Consider the following 23,254-nt stretch of genomic DNA (forward strand, 5'->3'; position numbering starts at 1 on the left):
TCGATAATATATGCTTGAATCTTAAACAACTCAAATAATTCCTATTATTTATGAATCCTACCTCTGCTTAAGGCAATATTCTTCATTCCTAATTACTTCAGAAAGTTACTGATCTAACCTAAAGCAGCAGAGTAGAGGAGTCACCATCGAGTCTTCTCTACCTCCGCTCCTCTTTTGCACAAAGCGTGTTATATTATTGGTTAGCTATTCAGCTGGTTTAAAAACAGTTGTTTCTGTGCAAATGTACTTTGCCTTTTCTTCCCTCCCTCCCACATAACACCCTTAAAACGACATTGCTGCAGTGCTGAGCATAAAAAGCCCTTGTGTGCTCCTGTCCTTTAAAAATTAAAAGCCCTTGCTCGGAGAAAAGCAATTTTTTCCCTTTCACAGCCCATGACAACCGCTGATGTTGTAGTTAGCTTGCAAAATTAATATTTACACGTGGAGGACAGCAAGAGCGAGTCCGTAGCGATGCACGTTTTTCCCTTTAAGCTCCCTTTATGGCGTAAAAGACAGGAGATAAGACAGCAGCATCATAAATTAAACAGTGTGACTGAGCTTTAAAACATCTTTTATTATCAGGGTAGTAACTGTCAGAGAAGTGCGTGACGGTATCAGCTTGGTGTTGTTTCATGTTTAGTTTTTACAAAACAGTGCAATGGTGGCTCAGGGAGGTAAAGAACAAAAATGCATTTTCTTCCTCTTTGAATTTCGCACTCACTTGTTACTCAGAGTCCCAGAAAAAAGGTTGAGAGAAATACTGTGAAAAATGCTACTCGTGCTCGGTCTCCACAGCTCTCACTTCCTTTCAGCTCCTGCGCGCTCTGTTTTATGGCTATTTAGCCTCCCGCTCACTCTGTCACAACCCGTCCCTTTGTGTGTGTGTGTGTGTGTGTGTGTGTGTGTGTGTGCGTGTGTGTGTGGGCACATATTGATGTGTGTATGATAAGGTGTATTTCAGTAATGTACTCATTCAAGTCTCTTGAATTCAGACAATATCATCTGTTGTTTTAGTGTTTTAAAGTGGGGTAAACTTTGTCTGTGTTGCCTCTGGGGCCGGGGATTGAAAAACGACCTTACGCAGTTTAGAGGGGGAGAGCAAAACCCAGGTTGTGACACCTAAAAGCCTCATGCGCAAGCTGTCACGAGATGCTCCAATTTCACCGACGTTCCCTAAACGTCCGCATACTATCTGTAGATGCTGGCTCGCTAACTGTGCACATAGATGCCTCCAGATACTGCAGGCCGCTCAGACAGGGAGAGACGATAGATGGTAAATGCTGTGGCTCACTGACGCTGATGAGATTTACTCCTGCTGAAACATAGTAAAAGAATGTTTTAAAATGAAAATGTCTAGTCTGAGTAAAGCCAAGGTTTTGAAATTTGGCAACGAATGAAAAGTTATTTTTCAATAGTACACGGGGCTGAAGCGTTTTGGTTCTGTACTCAGCCCAACTGTCACAGGCTAGGAGATGGTTTTCCAGAGGCAACAATAGGTTACTAGTTGTTGAAAGATTAAGTGGAAAACTGACTGCAAATAATTGCTACATACAGGATAGAGTATATAATATGGCCATGTATGTATCAGCTTGTTAAAAAAAAAAAAGTCTGATAACTTTTACTGAAGCAACTGTTCCAGTAAATGTCAGCGGCACAGACACATTTCTATGTCTCACTGTGCCTTAGATGGCATTAATAAATCTCTAGAAACACAATCATCTCAGAGCCAAGTCCTCACATGCATCTTCAGAACAAAATCAAGTAACACTTTCTAAAATTTCTCTGCAAAATTTGGAGGTTAATTGAAGTTTAAAAATGAGACTGAGCCAGACCGTCGCTTCTCTCGTCTTTCATCTCGTTACGGTGCTCTTCGTGCCGGACTCGGATCACGCTGGTGGCAGAGCCAGCACCCAAACTTTTCACGAGAAATCCTGTGCATCTCACATTCATGTGTCTGATCCGGTTGGATGCGAACTGAAATGTGTTGATGTGTCTCTAGAGTCTGTCACACTGAAAACTGTAGAAAAATGACAGGGCCATCGCTGTCACAGCTCGCAGACATGTGAGGAGATGTGTTTGGACTTTTGCTGTGTAAGTGTGTGTGCTTGTATTTGTGAGGACGTATACAGTATGTGCTTATGTATGGGCGATAAAGAGGAGTGAGGAGGCTGTGAGTGACAGCTGGAGGAGATGGAGGAAAAATGTTATGAATAACGTAGTGGATTTCCTCCAATTCCATCCACCTATCTTTAAATTGAGTGCCACATACAAACGGAGCCTCCATTGGGGGGAGACGCGTACTTTCGACTGAAGTGAGCATTTTCTCACTGTTTATTTCTGCAGCTGAAATTTCGACAGTTGTTCTGGCAAGTAGAGACAACGTTATAATTAAATCATCTAGAAGATGTTCACCAAGAGGTAGCGGGCAAACACAAAAAAAAGTCCATCGCTTGTTTGTTTAATGTCTTTTTGGCACTGCCTTAAAGCATATTCACAGCTCAGTGGTCTCCTCTCCACAGTTCCCTGAACCAACAAGCTGCGAGTCTGAACGAGTGAACGAGTCTACGAGCGACACCAACGGAAGACGGGACCTAAAAAAAAAAAATCGAGTGTCCCTTCGAGTAGAGGAAAGACAGGGTGATGTGAGGATGGTGCCAGTGAGGTGAGCTATGGGCAAACATAGAGAAACGTGGAAGGTGAAAGGTGATGCGTGAAGGCAGACAGACTGACAGACAAATATATCTGATCATCTCTTTAGGTTTTAGGTGAAAAAAAGAAATCAAGAAGTGGCAGAAAAACAGAAGTAAAAGGAAGCACCGATGGATCTAACGTTACCATCTAAAAGAGAGTCATTAGTTTTGCTGAGTCATAGCTTTTCTACCCAGCCTTCAACCGCTGATCTGCAGTCAGCGTTTCCACTCATCAAAACTGCAGGCTTAACAACTGACCTGGGATCAGAGAGTGGGTGGTGGTGGTGGTGCGGGGGGGGGGGGGGGGGGGGGGGGGGGGGGGGGGGGGGGGGTTACCAGGAATGAGCTCAATTCAGTTTCAGTTCAGGCAGTAATGAAGTGAGCTTCTCCATGATAAAATCAAACAATCAGTATGAAAGGACGATATATACAATATGTATAGAAAATGAGAACTAGTGCCACAAATGTGCTGCCATAAATGGACAAACTGCATCTTTAGTTATTTCTAAATCCAGCTGAACTGAAAATGAATCAATCCTTAAGCTGAGGTTTTAACTTCCTCACTTCTAAAATAGTTTTGCAAGCAGAGAGTCAGCTTGGAGCTCTAAGGCTGTTCCCTTCACTGATCCATCTCTGCTGCTATCCACAAGGTCAGGAGGACAGAGGTCAGAAGGTCAAAGATCACACAAAGTCTGTCACCTCTTTCCTCTTCTCCTCAAATTCACATTATTTTCATTTTTAGGAGAAGTTGCCCCAAACAGGAAACCACTTACGATATGCTTTTAAACTTTTTGTCAATCCTGTTTTTCCCCCTTTGAGTCAATTTATGGACATAAAACTCATGAACATAAATTGAATGTGCCTTCATATATATCTATCTATCTAGCTATCTATATATATAGATATAGATATATACATATATCTATATATATATAGATATATATATCTATATATATACAGATATAGATATAGATATATATAGATATATAAGGAGTTACAGGTGTAACTACAGTGATATGTGGTGAAGTGGAGTTGGGAACAACTTCTCCATCCAAACCAACCCTGCTACACACTGAAACTCTCACAGGGCTCAGGATTCACAGTTCAAAGGCTAAAAGTTCACAGTTCACAGTCAAAGTTTATCAAAACCCCTGTCCCACCCCGTAACCCTGTGTGTCCCCTGCTTCTGCTCGCACTCCCCCTGTATTTCTCATCCTTCTCCTCTTTGATACTCTGATTGGGCGATATGTACAGCCAGCACCTCTCAGACAGGCGTGGTCCTGCGGTTGGGGTCCTTGCTGTAGTCTTTGGTGAGCGTGCTGCTCTGGAGGAACTCCCTCTCTGAATTGAGCAGCCCGCCCATTCCACCGGATTTGGAGCCGGCATTACCGGCCTCTCGTGGGTTCAGCGTGTACATGGGCATCTCGGAGGCGGCGGGGCCCGTGTAGCCACCTTTCCCCAGAGGGGAGGCATCGCGGCTGGGGGCCTCGGAAGACCGCACGCTGGAACGGCGCCGGAAGCGGGTAGCGATAGGACGGGATGCGGCTGAAGGCGGACTTCTTGATGAGCTCGGTGCGGGACTTGGCCCGGAGCTTGCGGTGCTTCTCGATGAACATGTGCACAGCCAGCACGCCCACCATTTCTGCCATGATGAAGGAGAGGGCGCCGAAGTAGAAGGACCAGCCGTAGGAGTAGGACTTCTTGCTGTCACTCTGACCCGGGTCGCCAGAGTTGGCTGAGATATAGACAATAATTCCAATGATGTTACTGAGGCCTGGAAGAGAAAGAGAAAAAGAGATAGAGTTGAAATCAACCTGAAAAAAGAAAAACAGAAACAGAAAGTGCTTTTACACCAACTTTGTTTGGTCCAGACCTTCAAACATTTTTAGTTTGGCCGATGCGAATCAGTCTGGACCAAACGACCAAAACATGGCCCAATGAAATGAGTCTTCCATCAAACTGATTCATGGTTTGGTTGGTTTACGGTTGAAAACACTTTCTGCATGGTTCAGATCTTTTGACCAACAACAAGAAGTTGAGGCAGCGTATCATTACTTATTAAAACAATGCAAAAAGAAAAAGTAGAGTATTTAACCATAATTTGGTCTGACGGAGAAATCAAAAGTCAATTTAAAAAATGCTACATTCATTTTCTGAGAGAAAAAAAGTGCTGCTGCTAACGCCATGAAATGAATCTGTTCATCAAATTTTCTCCATTCAAAAGGCTACTGACTGAATGGACAACATGCTGATGTCAGATGCTCGTCGTCTATAAACCAGTGAACGTCTACTACACGGGCAGTCATGCCAAGTTCGTGAGTGCGCTTGCAAAACTGCAAAGAAAAATGAAAATGAGACAAATTTAAAAAAAATAAAAGTGCAACAAAAAGATGATCCTTGATTCAGACTTTCAGGTGTGAAAATGCCGTTAACAGTCTACAGTCATGCTCGCTGCTCCTTGAGGCTGCACTTGTACATGGCGCTGCTTTGAGCCTAAATGCTGACATTAACACGTTAACAGGCTCTCGTGTTGATTCTTAGCAGGTATCGTGTTAACCACGTTAATGTACCCTGTGTTACACGGAGGACGCACAGTGAATTATAGAAATGTCATGTACAGACAGAGTGGAGCCTGACAGAAACATTGGAGAGAGTCCCGCAGCTGGGCTCCCTTATTCCATATCACTGGTCCAGATTACTGTGTTCATCCAGTGTGCTGGAATCCACAGAATGGGGACAATTAGTCAGCTGTAATTAACCAGAATGAGCCGCACACTATTGTGGTAAATAATTACCAATTTGGCTTCATGAATTCACTACAAAACCCACTGGGACACATCACAGTGAACAGCAATTACAGTCCTTTGTGTGTGTGTGTCAGGAGTGTGAGCAGAAGTGTGTGTTTGTTAAGATGTTATGTATCCACGCGGTTCTGCGTGTGTGTGTGTGTGTGTGTGTGTGTGTGTGTGTGTGTGTGTGTGTGTGTGTGTGTGTGTGTGTGTGTTTACACTGTCATCCCCTCCCAGTGCATCACAGTGGCATCATGGTATTCTTGTTGATTGATTAATCAGCTACTGGGTCTCACTTCCACACTTCTGCTCCTCACACGGGCTCTTCTGTGTGCTTTAGACGCCTAATGGTCTCCTCAACAAATATTTGAATCTTGCATCTCCTCTGCCCGAAGTGTTGCCACGGCGCCACAACTACACACACTCGTAGAAACACACAATTCAGACACAAAAGCCCTCGCAGCTATCTCACAAGGAGTGGCTATACTTGGACACGGGATGTAAGTATGATGCCAAACACGAGGTGTAAAATGACCAGGGGTGTCCCGATCCAACGTCAAACATTAGCTTCAGGCCAAAGGCATCTTTTAGATGATTAGCATCGGCTGCTTTGAGCCCCATCCTTTGTTTTATGTTCGCTGTCGTACGGGTGTCGTAAACGGAGAGCGCAATTTGTGGCTGAAGCGTCTGCAGTGTGCAACTATTTGAAACAAATCGAAAACAGTTTGAGGTAACGGAGCTGCATTCAACACGGCACCTAAAAACGAAACACTCAGAGGAATACAGTGAGTTCACGCAGGTAACTCAGGTAAAGGCTGCTCCCAAGTGACAAACACCGGAGGATACTTTTTAAAAGAAGAGAGACATTTTCTCTGGACGGTGAAAGGGCAAAAAGAAAATGAGAGAGAGGGTGACTGAATTCACTGCTGGAGATGAGCAGTCCGTTGTTGTGGTCGACAACGCAGCGTTTTGACATCTGGACGCTGCATTTCAGACTCTGTTCGACCGGAGCTTTACAACAAGGTCTGTGAACATTTATGAGGTCATTCAGCAAATGTGAGGGTGAACTAGTTTTACTACGATGCTGCACGAAGTGGAATTAATAAGAGCTGCTTATAAAGACATCTTTAAGTTATTTATTTATTTATTGTGATGAAAAACTAATGAAAAGCAATGCAGCACCAACTGGGAATTGAGATAAGAGGGACATAAACATATCTAGTTTATTTACTTTATTTGGTAAAATAATATAGAACTTTTTAAAAAGCATGAAGGGAAAACTTGGATGCAGTCCTTTTTTTTCCCCCTTAATGCACATGCAGAGCTATTCAGAGCATACACATTGGATTGGCTTGAGTAACTTTAATGTAGTTGAAGTTTGCACTGTGCAGCTATATCATCGAGGAAAATACAAGAATCAGATTGGCACTAAATCAGAAAAGACTCTCAAGATTAAATGACACAAATTGGGGGCAAAAATAAACTTGATCGGGACATCCCTAGAAATGACCTGTTAGGAAATGCAATGTGTCGGATTAACATTGAAGAAACCTTGAGTCCATTTGGTCGAAGACAGAATACAGGATCTACTTTATGAACATACGATGCACCGATGACTGATAACTGCTAAACCTCCACCCTTAAAAACGACAAAGGAGACCATAGGACCTTTTCCACTTCTCCGTTGCCATAGCAACACTGCATAAAACTACGGTGGCGTCATCCTTAACGTGACACACGCACTCGCTGGATCTTTGACAACCAAACAGACGAATGTCGGCGCCTCCTCATTTGACCTCAGGGCTGTTTTGTGGTTTGTCATATAAGTCGTCCAGTGACTCATTAACAGGGGAGCGTTTGTGGAGGATGTTCTGTGTTGTGCACGCAGTGACGCAGTGACTGTGACGATTCAGTGGTCTGCAGTTTTTGCCCGTCACTTTTTGGTATTGCGTCAGCTCGCTTGGAACCTCGATGGAGGTGCTTACAAAAAAATAGAGTCAGATACAAGGTACTATCCACAACTTTTGCCCCGCGGAAATGAAAAAAATAAAAATAAAGCAGAGCCGAGGTGGTACTGGCAGTGGAAAACAGGCTTAATTCACACACACACACACACACACACACACACACACACACACACACACACACACACACACACACACACACACACACACACACACACACACACACACACTGACAGACCCTTGCATAGAGTCTGACTAACCTGCAGACACGAAGAAGATCCCTGCGCTCAGGATGACGTTGTGTCGGCTCCGGTAAAACTCACTGGCGGCCACACAGAGGCCCCCCAGGAACAGCAGTCCCACACTCATGATGGGGAAGATACTGGAGGCACGAACCGCACCTGTAAACACACACATGAAGAAGAGCTGAAACCCGTTCAGAACTGAAAGCTACAAATCCTTTTTAGCTGTGTTAAGCCGTTGCCTTTAAATTTCAGAGTGAAATTAACGAAGGATAATTTGTGTTGGAAGTGCAGAATGACAACAGCGCCGATGCCAGCTCTTGAACATCACAGTCTTTGTTTCATTTCAGACCCGCTGCGCTGGAGGACGGAGCCAAAAACGACCAAAAATGTGCCACTTTACACATAAACAGGAGACACACATGGGCCAGTGTGCTGCTGCATGCTTGACTGGGTCTGAATCCAGAACATGTTAAAAGCCTTCAGAGGCCTCGACAGAGAGAGCGGGAGAGGGAAGGATGGATGGAGAAGTAAAAGATGGACAAAAACCAAGACAGATGGAGAGTCACACTGACATATGCAAGGCAAAAATAATGAATAGCAGAGACGATGAATATGAAAGCGAGGCTGCAGTAGGAGTGAAATATTTGTCAGAGCCCCATATGTCTGCATGATGCGATAACATATTGAAGAGTATTTGCAGAGGAGAACTGATTTGTGTGGTATTTTTCGACATGTGTGTATCTTTGTAAAAATTTGTTTAAATTAACAAGACAATTTTTTTTTTTTTCTTCATGTTTCTGTTTTCTTGCCATGACTGACAGCTGCAGTGACTGAGCGTACAAGCCCCGCCCCCCTGGCCCACACCCCTGGGCTGTATGAAATGCCGGTCACTAGGTCCCTGCTCCTCATTGGCTGGCCAGCTCCGAGGCCTGTGATCTAATTGGCTGCCTCTGGGGATATTGCTCTGTGTTCAGTGAAGCAATGAAAACGAGGCACAGGCTGAATCCATTTTCCCTCTTTTTTTTTTTTTTTTTTTTTTTTTGATGCTGTTTTCTTGCTGCGTCCATCTTTACTCTTCGTTTACAGTGAGAGAAAAAAACAGCGCTCCCTCCTCTGTGCTTTCTACCAAATCCCCTCTCGCTATCTATGTGGCTGCTTCCTTTTTACTTCTGTCCTCATGTTATCTGCAAATAACAAGGTTTTCCCTCTTTTTCCCTTTTTCACTTTCTCATCATGGGATTTTTTTTTCCGTTCATTTATCTTAGGTATGTACTGATAAAAACCCCTCTATTTAAGTCTCTTGTTCTCTGCATTATACCTTCTGTGTCCATTTATTTCCCGTCTATACAAATACAAACAGGTCTCTCACCTTCCTATCCAGCTGTTACATTCACTTAAACATCATACTGTTTTCTATCCACCCCATCTGCTTTGTTTTCCTCTTCACTAGTCAAAGCTTCTATGGGTTACGGTTCCTCCATTCAGTCCAGGTTAATTAAGTGCTGATCTGTTGAATGAATTAGAGCAACATTTGTGGGAAAAGCATGATAAGAAAAAAATTGATACCACTCTCATGATAGGACGGCTGTCGAGCTGTAATGACTGTAACTGTAATTATGTAGCTTCAGCCAGCAGCTGGTTAGCTTAGCATTAAGACTGGAAAGGAGAACAAATCTGTGGGCCGGCACCTCCGGAGGTCACTAACAGACATCTTTCATGGCAGATGTTTTGTCATGTCATATCACACGAGTAGTTGATAACATTAACGTGTGCCAGCTTATTGGCAACGGATACTGGGACGCTTACATGAAACAAAACCATTATTGTTGTTACATCCGTGCTTTTTAGTAACGACTAGTTTAAATGTCTGCTGTGAAAAAGTTCTGTTAACAGGTTACATGTAGGGCTATCACAGTCGTGAAGTTTTAGTTGGCGATTAGTTGTCATACACATCATTTTGGTTCATGATTTAATGGTCTTGTTCTGTTCATTTTATGCCACTATTATTTTTAATTCTAGTTTTACTCTTTATGAAGAAAAAGAGACATTTATTGGCAACTGAAGTCATTATGTTATGTTAATGTCAATAGATGCTTATCAAAATGCAGTTACTTGAATATTATAAGTTAAGCGCCCTGAGAAAAAAAATACTTTTTTACTCATGTGCCATTAAACCACAGAAGAAGAAGGCACAGCGAGAAGAAATTATTAAAAGAGCGCATGTCAAACCTTTATGGCTTATATTGGCTTATTGTACTGTCAGGAGTACATAGATTAATGTTTTAATGTCATCATGTGTATGATGCAGCACTTGAATGAAGGCCCAGCATGAATTATTATTTTCTTCTTTGACTTGGAATTCTGCAAAACACAAGAGATATTGCAATACATCGTGAGACATTAATTTCCAGCCTTTCTCTCAGAGCACTAAACCTAACAGAGAAGCTCACTTAAGGATGTACTCCCTCTTGTGGCATAAGGGGACAACAACTCGTCTTCATTTATTATGTACGATGCCAGTGCAGCACTCTTTGCTAACACATGACACGTGACATACCTCTAATCCGGTGTTTTAATCATTGCTCGTCGTTCCAGACTGACAGGACAACACGTGTATTGGATTGTGCGTATGCATGTGGTCACATTGCTCCCGTGTTCATGTCAAACTTACGGAGGAGGTATTCAGCAGCGTCTGCTTCGTAGTCGGCGTCCTCTGGGAAGTGATCAATCTTCTTACACACACCTCTAAATGTTCCTGCAGAGGAGAAACACATCAGTTCACATCTTTATTCTTCTGGAAGAGAAAATTCACAGCAAGTGGAATACAAGTTATTTTCCTTACACACACACACACACACACACACACACACACACACACACACACACACACACACACACACACACACACACACACACACTGGATTCCATGCTTATTTACAAGTGTGAACCAATAGCAGTAGTATCGCCCAGTTATGTCATGTTGTGTTAAGTCTGGAATAAAACCTCAGAGTATTTTACTGATGCATTCACTGTCAGTGAATCAAAATGGGCCTCAGCTAAATGCATTAAATGTAAAATCCTCCATCATGGAAGCAGAAGCTCGTACCTCTCCTGATCAGGTACAACTGCAATAATAAACTCAATCTGTTATGTTGTTGATTTAAAAAAAAAAAAAAAGGATAAATATAATCATGAAAATGTTCGGTTGTCATTTACTCATCTTCTCCTGTGATTGTACCGCATCAAATCATACATTTAAGGAGATCTGACATGACAATATATACATAATAGAAGAAGTAGCAGAGAGGGAGAGAAAGACAGATGACAGATGATGCAGGACAGAGCTGTAGCCTTCAGGCGATGTATGGGAAACACTCATGAAAAGCCTTATCACACACACACACACACACACACACACACACACACACACACACACACACGCAAAATTATACACACAGCCACTAAACTACGAACATCGAGTGTTTACACACACAAACCGATCTCATTAAAATGATACATGAACACTATCAATCATGCATGTAAGTAAAAGCCTTCTGTATCTCGATTGTTTATACGAGTGTGTGTTGGTTGGTGTGTAACTGTGAGTGAGTGTGTGTGTTTGTGTCGTATTGACCAGAATGCAGTCTCCTACGAGTGTGCCGTGTGGTGTCATGCAGAGAGTGACTCATCCTCCTTAACGTGCACACACACGCGCACACGCACACACACACACACACACACACACACACACACACACTCACACACACACACACACACACACATTCACCAGCATCCCTCGTGCGTGTGGAGTTGTGTTCGTGTGTGCCGTGCACGTGTGTGACTCCACAGCGTGTAGCCTCCTTCCCACCCAGCTTTCAGTCCCATTCACACATGGTCAACACCACGGGGGCTCTGAAAGAGAGCGGGCCTGCAGGGGGGGCGGAGGGGGTGTGAAGGGGAAGAGCAGAGAAAGGGAGATGAAGAAGGATGAAGAGAGAGGAAGTGCTGGTTGAAAGAGGTTTGGTGGTAAAACGGCACGGGCGAATTAGAGAGAAATGGGAGGATAGAGGCTGGCAACGAACAAATGAACGACTCCACCTAATTGCTTCTTTGCACATGAAGAGGCTCTTTCCAGCACCCACACTCACAAAATCATTCATAAATTGATTCATACAGTCATGGATAGAAACTAACATCTGAGTGAGCCAATGATCGACAAAAGATCTTTTATATATCTAGATCTAATAAATAATCTGTAACATATTCATATCAATCAAAGTCTGTTTTGCTTCACTTTTGCACACATAGATGCATCACTAAATCAACGAGTAAACACAAGTATGTATGTACTATCACCTTTGCACACGCTGTTAATCCACGGCCCTTTCATTTTTCCATCAATGACTTTCTTCTTCTTGGTTGAAAGTGCAACCACCCATGATCAGAAATGAATATTTTAAACATGAATTCATATGTGGACGCTTGATTTTCTCGCTGTATTCCTGCAAGAGATTTAAAAATTGTCTGGATAGTTGCACACTGAAAGCTGTTTCCTCCCTTTTTATTCTCTGTTGAGCGCCGGGTACCGAAATATGATACTTTTAGGGCACTGACTGAATTACTTCTGGACTATCTAGTATCAACAAAATGCCTTGTCAGTCGGCACAAAATTTTGATACCTAGGCTACATTCACACGGAGACCTTTTTGTTTTAAAAGCATAACTCGTGCTCCATCCACACTTAGCCTTGACTTGGGCAGCCTGCCCATACAGATAAAATCACTTGATTTCAATGTAGGTGAGTAAATCTTACATTAGAGCGCCTTATTTCACTCTCTTCAAACATGTTTTTGTAACTATTTGGATAGTTGGTCATCAATTATACAATGGGAAACTATTTGGAAACTGGAAAACCGGAACCAAAATGAGAAAATAAATTTAGTCAAAATTTGTATATTTTGTTTACCTTAGTTTTCTAAGACACTAAACAATATCTTTGAGTGTAAACGAATTGTTTGGTAGATAAAATGCAATATTTGAAGACATGAAAAGAAGGTCTGAGAGCTTGAAAGGACAAGAATCAAGAAAATAATGAACAGCCGGATTAACAGACAGATCATGGAGATGACATCACAAACTGAGGACACATGAAAGAATGAGCAACAAACGGCCAACAAACAACATGAATAGACAAAAACCATCGTTTCTATACTGCAGAAGTTCATCCTCTGAAAAAGTTCCTGAAACTACTACTAATAATAAAGAAGTAAATAAGGGTCTGATTTCAGATGAGCACACACACACACACACACACACACACACACACACACATGTAAACCAGCAGCAGAATGGTGCATGTGGGATTGAATTAAAAATGCCCGTGCTCTCTGTAATGAAGGACCACGTCACACACTCCTGTGGTGTGACTCATCGTGGCAGCTGGGAATTGGGAAAGTTCCCATTTGGAAACGTCCCACCGTTGAGAGTGTTCACAAACAGGCTACATGGCAGCCCTCAGAAAATGTGCTCTGCAGTCAGATTACAGAAAAGGGACAAACAACCTCGTCATCATCCAAATAGGGTCAACTTTATTTACACACATGTTCATGAAAAACTGCTGTTTTTAACATTTAGCACAGCTCGCAAACCAGATAGTTAAGTACGTTTCTTTCTTTCACCACACACGCTGTCAAGTAAAGTCAGGTTGAACCTTTTTCTCTGAGCTTTCAGAAACTTTCCTAGTAGGATATTCCCGGTTCAACAAGCGCTCAAGTGTATTTTTCCACTCTGAGGTCTAAACTTTCCAACTTCCCAGTTGCTCATGAACGCAGCGTCGGTGATGTGTTTTTGGACAACAATGGGGGATTAGCTGTGTGACGGTATTGATGCAAAAAGAAAAACACAGGAAGCCTTTCTCTTTTAATGTGGCCCAGGCTAATTGGATGATACAGTGTAAGTGGAGTCACAGGAGGTAACTGGAGCCTGAGCTGTTGCTGTTGCGGGCATCAAGGTGTAAAGCATCATCAATCAGAGCCGCCTTGTGTCGGGCGGCTGGGAAATTCATTATACCTCCTGCCTTTTAAATGAACAGATTTGTATCGAACCGTTTTGATGTATAGAGCACCAAACGGCCTCACACAATGAAATACGCATGAAGCGACACACACACACACACACACACACACACACACACACACACACACACACACACACACACACACACACACACACACACACTTATGAACATAGTGAATGGGGAGGAAGGAACACAGAGATAGATGACTGCCTTTATTTCTCTCCGTGGCAGAGAATCTAAATCACAACTGAATAAACACAGTTAAAAGCAGACAAATGCAAACACACACACACACACACACACACACACACACACACACACACACACACACACACACACACACACACACACTGCCTGCTTGCACAAATGTGCATCCACAATAAAACACCTCTGTGTGTACTTTTTAGAGAAAGACGTCAGCTAAAAATAACCTGAACATCCACCCACACACAAACACACACACAAACACACACACAGACAGACACACACACAGACACACACACACACAGACAGACACACACACAGACACACACACTGTCGTTAAGGCTGGTGTGGTGTGTTGGACCTCCAGGTCAGTGTGCTCATCATGATGATGTGTGAGTAACAAACAGCGCACTAGAAATCTTTAAGCTTCAACACACACAGATACAAACACACTGTCAGGAGGGAGGATGTTATTGATATGTCCCCTGTAATATAAATTCCATTAACTAAAAAAATGTACCTCCAAAACAAGCACACTGTTAAAGTCCTGGGATTAATAGTGAGCCACATTGTTTGCTGAATTTAGATAAATACGAAAATAAATTCTGTCACTATTGTCCAACCCCTAGTGGCCCTCGGTGGTATTGCACTTTAAGGCAGTTTAAAGTTGTCAGGTTGCTGAGATGGTTATAAGAATTTCAGGATCAGAACCAATCAGAGGCAGTCGAGGGGCGGGTCTTCGAAAAATGCAGGTGGGATAAACAAGGCAATCAAACACATGATGTATAACTTTTACATATGTCACAATAGGCTTTGCACCGGACGCAATATTACATTTTTTGACATGGAAAGCAAAAGGTGACCCTACTGAATATTCCAGCCATTCACTTCCATTATAAGAGTAGAGCAGGTAGTTCCAGCACTCCTGACCTGGTCGCCACTGGCCAGGTAACATCTCTGCTGTGGGTTGAAGTATCACATTAACTTTGGGATCGGCAATATAATTGCTGCTTTCGTTGTGTGGACCACTGCCCTCAGCTGGGGTCTTTATTGTTTTCTTATACCCATCTTTATTCATGAGCTGCTTTCTGGCTAAACAAACAACTCAATGGAAAAAAATTCAACGAGCAACACTACTTAGCTAGCAAGGCACCTCGACTGTATAAGGACTTATTCAAAATGACTTTGCAAAGTTCAAACGCAATACATAAATCGTGACAGCGAACAACCAACAGTGCTGACCATGGTTCTGAAACAACAACGCTATATTTCAGCTTGATTGAATGCTGCTTACAGAAGGAAAAGAGACTGAATCAAATTACAAGCTTCATATATTTTATGGGGGAATTAAACATTTGAAATTTATGCACAGTCGCTGAGGCTACATCATGCAGGTGAAAAGTATTAGAATGATCTGTTCTGTGTTCAGACTCTGTAAAAATGCATCAATCCAGCAGCAGCAAAAAGCAAAAGGATTTCCTCGTGTCTGGGTTATTGTGGTATTTGAAATGATGAATTGTCTCTTTATTTGTCCTCTAAAACAAACCTGAATATTTTCTGAAGCAGTTAAAATTTTGATAAGTGTTAAATATTTTTGTGGAGGTTTATGCAGCAGCTTTTAGATGAACTGCTTCTTTCGGGATATCATAGCTCGTTGGTTTCTGTTTGGGTCACAGTGTGCTAACGTTCGGCTTCCTGGTGATACGGAACTGCTTTAAAAGATTTATGTCGGTGGGAACAAATGAACCGAGTGCCTCAGATGGAAAGTAAGTCAGACAGACGCAAACTTAAAATGTAGTTTGTTAGATTCGAAAATAACAAAACCACAGAATCACCAGCTTTATTCGTTAACACGTTTCCTGTTTTGCTGTTGTATTAAGAGGCATCAATACTGTACCTTCATCAAGGGGATGTGTGTTTCTGAGCACGTTTGTCTCACTGACTGTAACTCAAATAATTTCACTTCCTTCACTGATTTTATTTAAATCTGGCAGGAAGTTAATCCAAAGCTTAAGAAATGAAATAATTGGTTTTGCAGCTGATCCAGGATTTTTTTTTGAAGGACTTCTTCACACAGATAGATTTTCCATGATTTTCCAGCGTGTTTGCATACATAGATACAGCTGAGTTCTCTTAACATGATTGATTGGATCTTTGGCTGAGGTGTGCACTTTCTAGTTGTGCGTATCCATGTTTTTTTTTTTTATTATTCTTGCTTTATTGTTCAGCTCAGGTGGGCTGCAGCCCATCACAGCAGGCAATGAACAAGTAGTAAGGAAACAACTTGGACAAGCTCCCAACTTATCAAAGGATAAATATGGATCATAGAGAAATCTAAATAAAAATGATTTGAAGAAAATAGTCAAGAAGGACCAAGTGCTGTCTAACAGTCTAGATCTGGATCACTGTCAGTCCAATGCACTTTCCTACTACTGTAGCTAAAACAGTGTGTGTGTGTGTGTGTGTGTGTGTGTGTGTGTGTGTGTGTGTGTGTGTGTGTGTGTGTGTGTTTTGGTGAGCTTCCTTCAAATACTGTATCAGTGAGTCACTAGCTGTCACACAGACTTATGTCAAGTGTCACAACCAGCCTATGATCCAACACCCCTTCAATGCGCACTCGCACACACACACACACACACACACACACACACACACACACACACACACACACACACACACACACACACACACACACACACACACACACACACACTTACTTGTTGGAGAGTTGGACAACCCTGTTTCATGAACTAAAAAACTGTAACTTGGACTACATCGCCCATCTCACTTTTGTTCTTTCCTCTTTGACTGACTTCCAACCTTTGACGTATCTTCACTCAGTGTCTCCAAATCCTTTCGCCTGTTGCTGTCACCCTCTCAATCTAATTCAGACTGATTATGCTGCTGCCCTCAACCTCAACAATGTTAGCCCTCCAGTTTACGATGGCGGAGAAAGACAGAAGAAAAAGGGGGGATAAAGTATTTTAGGAGAAGTTTTCATTTCTCTCATTGTTTCCTTTTGGATTTTTTTTTTTTTTTACAACAAAAGGAGAATGAATGGTGGCACCTACAGAAATCCAACGCACTCAAGTGGCTGGTTAAATCAAAACCGCTCAAAATGGGCTCAACGCATATTATTAATTAATGTAAATCCATATTTCCTCCAAAAAAAAATCTTACTGTCTGTGTTACAACATTTAATAAAACCATTAAAACAAGCACATAAATGTCTCACTCAGGATAGGAAGGTGCTCTATAGTTTTATTTTAGTTTTTGTTTGCATTTCATTGCTTTAATAGTTTTTTTTATTCCAACCAGAAAACATCCACATCTCTTCATGGAGGCTTAACGATGAGTATTTGAGTTAAAATGCCTTATATTGATGCAACAAAAACATCCATCCATCCATTCATTATCTATACCCGCTTTATCCTGCACAGGGTCACGGGGGGGCTGGAGCCTATCCCAGCTCACTTTGGTACACCCTGGGCAGCCTATCACATTTTATTACAAACTATTCACCATAGCAGAGCTTCTTGCGGCAGCTGAGGCCTCCTGAAACTTCAGCGAGCAGCCATGTCACTCATACTGAAGGACAGCGATCGATCAAAGCGCAGCTCCTAATGGCCACTTTGATTATTCTACGTGCGCAGCAAAAAGTTCAACTCTATCAGCTGCATGTTGGATATTGTCCTTTTAATATCATCTGACCTTATCAAATGGTTTATGAAATAATGAGACGACATGTTCAGTTTGCTTAACAGTTTGTTTTGGCACTGAAGGACATTCTGGCCCAGATATGCATCTGTCAGGCTTTGTGTGTCTTTGTGTAGCAATCAGTTCCCAACAAATACTGAGTAGTATTTTGGCGTAATGTTTCCATCCCTATATTAAACATAATGTCTGTTTTGTGTAGATGATATTAACATTTAAAAACTTACGTAATTTCTACAACTACTGTAACTCTATCAAATGTGCAGAAATGCCTCAGACAGATGCCTTTTCAGCTGTCTGTGTATAAATTTGAATACCTCAGGATAACTGGAACATCTCTTGTAAACAAATTTCCCTCAAACATCGGGATCTGCTCCCACTGTTGTGACGCTGCAGAATAAATACAGTTAAGAGGAGCCTTATGCCAAAGCTTTTACGTTTCAACAGCTTACTTTCATTTCAGTAAACAATGAGGAGAGTTTGTTTCCTTCTAATCCACCAGAGGTCTGAGCAGAGCATGGATTCACTTCTGTAGCTTGATTTGAGTCCTATCTGCTCTTTTGTCAATTTCACACACATATAACTCTTTGATCCTTGCAAGCATTTATGATCATAAGCAACAACACGCATTCATTTGAACATACAGTAGCACTGACATACAAGCTCATTTGTGACTGGTTGTGTGTCTCTAAGGACACGCATGTGTGTGTTCTTGGGCTGCCGAGTGTGAGTGTGTGTGGTGTGTGGTTCAAATACACAAACTGTGGTTGTTGTGTCGTCTTTTTTAGTCTAATCAACAACAAACTAACGAACCCACACTAATGACATAAGACACACAAGAAAACATACATTGACACAAACTACTTTTCACACACACACACGCACGCACGCACGCACGCACGCACGCACGCACGCACGCACACACACACACACACACACACACACACACACACACACACACACACACACACACGCACACAGTGGGAACATCTATTAGGAGACATTTGCCTCTCAAAGGTCAGGATTGCCCGAGGGCAGCTGCAACCATAGCCACAGCAATGCATTATGGGACACAGCAAATGGAGATGGGAGTCCAGTATGTGCAATATTGTCTGCCTGCGTGTGTCTTATCTGAACCTTGTGGTCTAGTTTCTCCTGCTAAGCCTCGTTTGCTGCTGCTGTCACTTACGTATGAACACGCCAGAACATAAACATAAAGTGAGATAAGGGACCGATAATAGTAATAATTATAGTAAATAGATGAACTGAGCTTGTTACAGATGTAGGTCTTGCATCTCATTATCAGATGATATCCTTGTTTTATAACTCTGCAGTTAATATTTCAACATTTCACATAAAATACGCTGCATCGGTCTCATTCTTCATGTGAAATTACAGGCAAGTAATGTGGCAGGCATACTAAACACGATAAAAACTCCCCTCCAAAAAAATGCTGCCTCAAAACAAGGTCAAAAAGGAGACAAACACAAACTGCACTATGAGTCCAGATATGCCCCATGACTGTGACAAACTAGCCATGAGGTGCCAGATGTTTGTCCTTGATCGCAGACTCTCTCGCACACAAACACTGAATTCAGTTCAGAGGACCCAAAAGCACGACTGGTGAAACAAGGCAGTGAAAGCGAATTGCGAGTTTATCTTGCAAAGAGATGAAGTTTACATAAACCAGGCAGGCGAATCAGAGACAGGGAGCAGGAAGAGGCAAGAACTCACATCAGAGGCAAGATTCAAAGACAAAAACTGACTCCTGGAAAGAAGTGGCACAAAAAAGCAATGTGGAAAGAGAAATGTTTAATTCCAAATATCTCCACTTCACCGTTCCTGCAGACCCATTGACCTTGGAGGTGTGTGTCTAAGGTCAAAACCCACAACCCATCTATTGTAACAGACTTCTAGAGAGTTGGCTCAGGGTGCAGACTTCACAAGACTTTAACAAATTAATTACCCACAATTCTTTGCGATACAGCCATGACGTTGTAGGTTTTTCAATTGACAAAATTACAATGTGAAACTCAAACTAACCGGATCAAATGTGTAACAAAACATGAACCTTTTCCTGGACTTTCAGGTGTGAAAATGCCACTCGGTCGAAGGGAGCAAAGCAACCACTGAAAACCAAAACCATGACAGGGGGGATACATTATCTTCTGCTACTAAAAAGCGTCAGGCCACAAAACATGATGGAAAAATTACTACCGAAGGCAATTTTAACTTGGACAAATTGAAATTTTGACCTTATGATGGCACAAGATGGAAAAGTTAGGGGATCACCAAAGTAATTTGTCACATTATCTAGAAACCCTGAATGTCTAGAATATTTCACGTCATTCTAACCGGTGGTTCTTGAGTATTTAAATCTAGATGGAACAAAAATAAACCGACCAACCAATAAACCGACTTCTTCATGTCTGCAGAGCACACGAGCTCCTGAAACATAAACATAGATCCTTTTCGACAGCTGAACAAATGACCAGTGCTGTAGTTTGTGTGTGTGTGTGTGTGGGGGGGGGGGGGGGGGGGGCAGCCTCAGTCCCAGGCGAGCTGTCCCCAATCAGTTGGCATGTAGTCCAAAAGCTGCATGTGAGGGGTCTGTGTAAACCCGGCCACATGCACACACAAACACATGCGCTCAAAATTTAAATGGCTTTGTCAACTAGATAACAGAAATGGAGGGAGTGAGCAAGGGACAAGAAAGAAAGTTGAAAAGCAGAGCAAATTGGACCGCTTGTTTCCTCAGAGCGCCTCTGACAGCTCAGTCTGGGTGACTGTGCCGCTTTCTCTCTCACTCCCCTCCTCTCTGGGTCTCTACCTCTCTCACTCTCTCTGATTACCTCTTCGCAGGCGAAGGAGGGAGAAGCCGGGAGAGGAGAGGAAGAGGCTAGTTTCCACGGTGATGGCTGATGAAAGAGAACGAGGCAGGTTCTGCTCGGTTGCACACCTCTTTCTCTCCCCCCCCTCGCCTCCCCCCTTCCTCAGTCTGTTCTTCTCTCGCTCGGCCATTCTCCAAAACATCTCACTGTTCCTGTTTCACCCCCCCCTCCCATCCCCCCCCCCCCGCCCCCCCCCCCCCCCCACACACACACACTCCACCTCATTTTACTCACATCGACAAAACATCCATTCATCCCATTCCAGTCTCCCCTTCATCTTCTCTCGTCTTCCATCACTGTCATGCTTGTTTCAGACATCCTTCCTCACCAAAAGGCCAAAAGTATTTAGACACAAGTACATTACACCTTTACAGTGATCAACCACAACATTTAAACCACTGACAGCTGAAGCATAAAGTATAATACAACACCCCAGCAAATATCCCCTTCATAAGGATGCGACTGTTGATGAACTGCACAGGATATTACTCGAAAGGGATCCTAATATTTTAGCAGGACCTTCAATTACAGCCTCCAAGATGAAAATGAAAATAAATCAATACATCTCTCAAATAGAATGAATAACAACTAAACATTGTAATTGTTATAAAGGGAAGAATTACTGTTGGGCCTTTTAATGCTTCACCTGTCAGTGGTTTTAATGTTATGGCTGATTGGAGTATGTTAAACCAAGAGTGTTAACGTGCTCAATTCTCTTGAAGGGAAACTGAGGAGCCTCCAAAAATTGTATAAATCTGCACTTGAAGTCACCCTCCACTAATAAAATGCTTCTTCTCTAGGATGTTTGACCTTCACTGTACAGAAGGATAATGCTTAGAGTTCGACACTAGAAGTCTACATCCGGAGAATACATTAAACACTGAATACTCTGAAATACACTAAATTCAATAAAATAATGAACAGACTTCTGAGTGTCTACTGCACTGCATAATAAACATGATTTCTACAAGTGAATACAAAATGAACAAATACAGCAGCTTTCTGCAGATACAACACAGCCGAAACAATACCAATGTCTCTCTGTGTGGGAGACATTTCATTGTTTTAGTTTAGTCCAGTTTTAGACCAATGTTTCCCAACCTGGGGATCAGGCCGTCCCCGAAGGGTCACAGGTGAGCCGGTCAGACGGCTAACGGCGGTTGTGGCTGGTAATACAAATCTTCTCATTGAGTCTCTGCTTAAAGTCCGTCATCTCAGTCACCAGCTTCCTTAACATCGACAGCATGTCCCCGGTGTGTCTCAGCATGGACTGTATGCTGCGGCGGTCTGTGTGAAACGAGGACACTCTGTGTGCAGCTGCCCGATGTGAGCACACAGCTCGTGTCTATTAGAAGCCTTCGTCAACACAGATATCCACACATTTACTCGGACAGGAGAAACAAGCCAACACGATCACAGCCGTCAGAAAGTTGTGTGTGGAGCTCATTACAAAGAAAACAAAAAAAAAGACGATGGGGTGCAGCTAAAGCTAGCATATTCATCTACCACAGCTAAGCAGTCATCAGAGTGAAGCACCAAGCAGACGGTCCATCCACTGATCAGTAATCAATCACCAGATGAAGTCAGTTTGATGTTGGACTTTACAAACTCTCCAAGATGAAGCTGAAGACATTCTTCTCATCAACTCCGTCCACGGCGACGGTTTTAGAAGTTGGATGGCATCTGTTGAGCCTGAGTTTACGACGCCAGTAAATCTCTCCTTCTGTGTGTGTGTGTGTGTGTGTGTGTGTGCGCGTGCGTGTGTGTGCACGTGCGGGCGGGAGGAACTAATCGATTAATTGTCAATCAGATACAGTAACTGAGCTATTATGGAGTGGCATTTTTGCCTCAAATTTCCCTCCCTATTAACTATTATTAGTATTGGTGTACAGTAGCTGTAGCCTACAGATGATTAAAAATGAGTATTTGCCTCAGAAATTAAACTAAAGTATAAAGTAGGCTACCATACCAGAATAAAACCACTGCTTTTAGCAACCCACTTTATCTGTCTGTTTTTTTCCCAAACACACTATTTTTTTCTTTTACTGTATGAAACAACTTGCTTGTAATCTTCATATTCAGGTTTTGTTTTGTCCTCTCGTTGCCCCCCATCTCTCCCACATCCCTGCTCTCTCTCTGTCAGGTGGTCAAGCCTCTTCCATCGCTTTATTTACTTTCACTCCGTCTATTCAACCCTCGTGACTTTTTTCCACTTACTTTTTCACTTCCTTTGGCTGAGTCAAACCTCCGATCTCCTTCTATATCTCCTCCCTTCCCTCCTCATCTCCCTCCCTTTGATAATGTCCTTTGAAACTATGGCCAAATGTCCAGTGTCTCTTTCTAAAATGCATCCTCCCTCTTTTCAAGCTCAACAGAAGTGTTTTTACATACTTTTCCAACCTTTTCAGCCTGTGTAGCGACTCTATTCCTTTTATCATTTGTATCACATCCTTTCTCAACCGACCTCTTCTCTGTCATTACCATCGGTTTTTTCTTTTTTTTAATTCTTTATTCATTCTTTACACCATCTCCCTCTGCTCACTCTGTCTATCTATTTCTCTGTTAAAGAGAGGTCGATTGTATCCACACTTGGCTTCATGCTGCTTTCTTCTGTCTCTCCTGTCACCTCCTGCTCAGAAAAACATGAATATTCACAGCTTTGTCACAACAGGAACATTTTC

General features: G+C 42.5%; 1 protein-coding gene across 1 annotated transcript in view; it reads right to left on the bottom strand.

Moving 5' to 3' along the window:
* Positions 1-3,022: 3,022 nt before the first annotated feature.
* cacng3b (calcium channel, voltage-dependent, gamma subunit 3b) overlaps positions 3,023-23,254 on the bottom strand; it is a 28,908-nt gene continuing 8,676 nt past the window's right edge. The window contains 4 exon segments of the mRNA XM_069149699.1: positions 3,023-4,212; positions 4,214-4,464; positions 7,704-7,844; positions 10,360-10,443. Of these exon segments, the coding sequence (XP_069005800.1) occupies positions 3,955-4,212; positions 4,214-4,464; positions 7,704-7,844; positions 10,360-10,443 (734 nt within the window). The 3' untranslated portion in view covers positions 3,023-3,954.

Source organism: Embiotoca jacksoni, unplaced genomic scaffold, assembly GCF_022577435.1.
Source record: "Embiotoca jacksoni isolate LCO1_2020_lvr unplaced genomic scaffold, fEmbJac1.0.p SCAF_15, whole genome shotgun sequence".
NCBI lineage: Eukaryota > Metazoa > Chordata > Actinopteri > Embiotocidae > Embiotoca > Embiotoca jacksoni.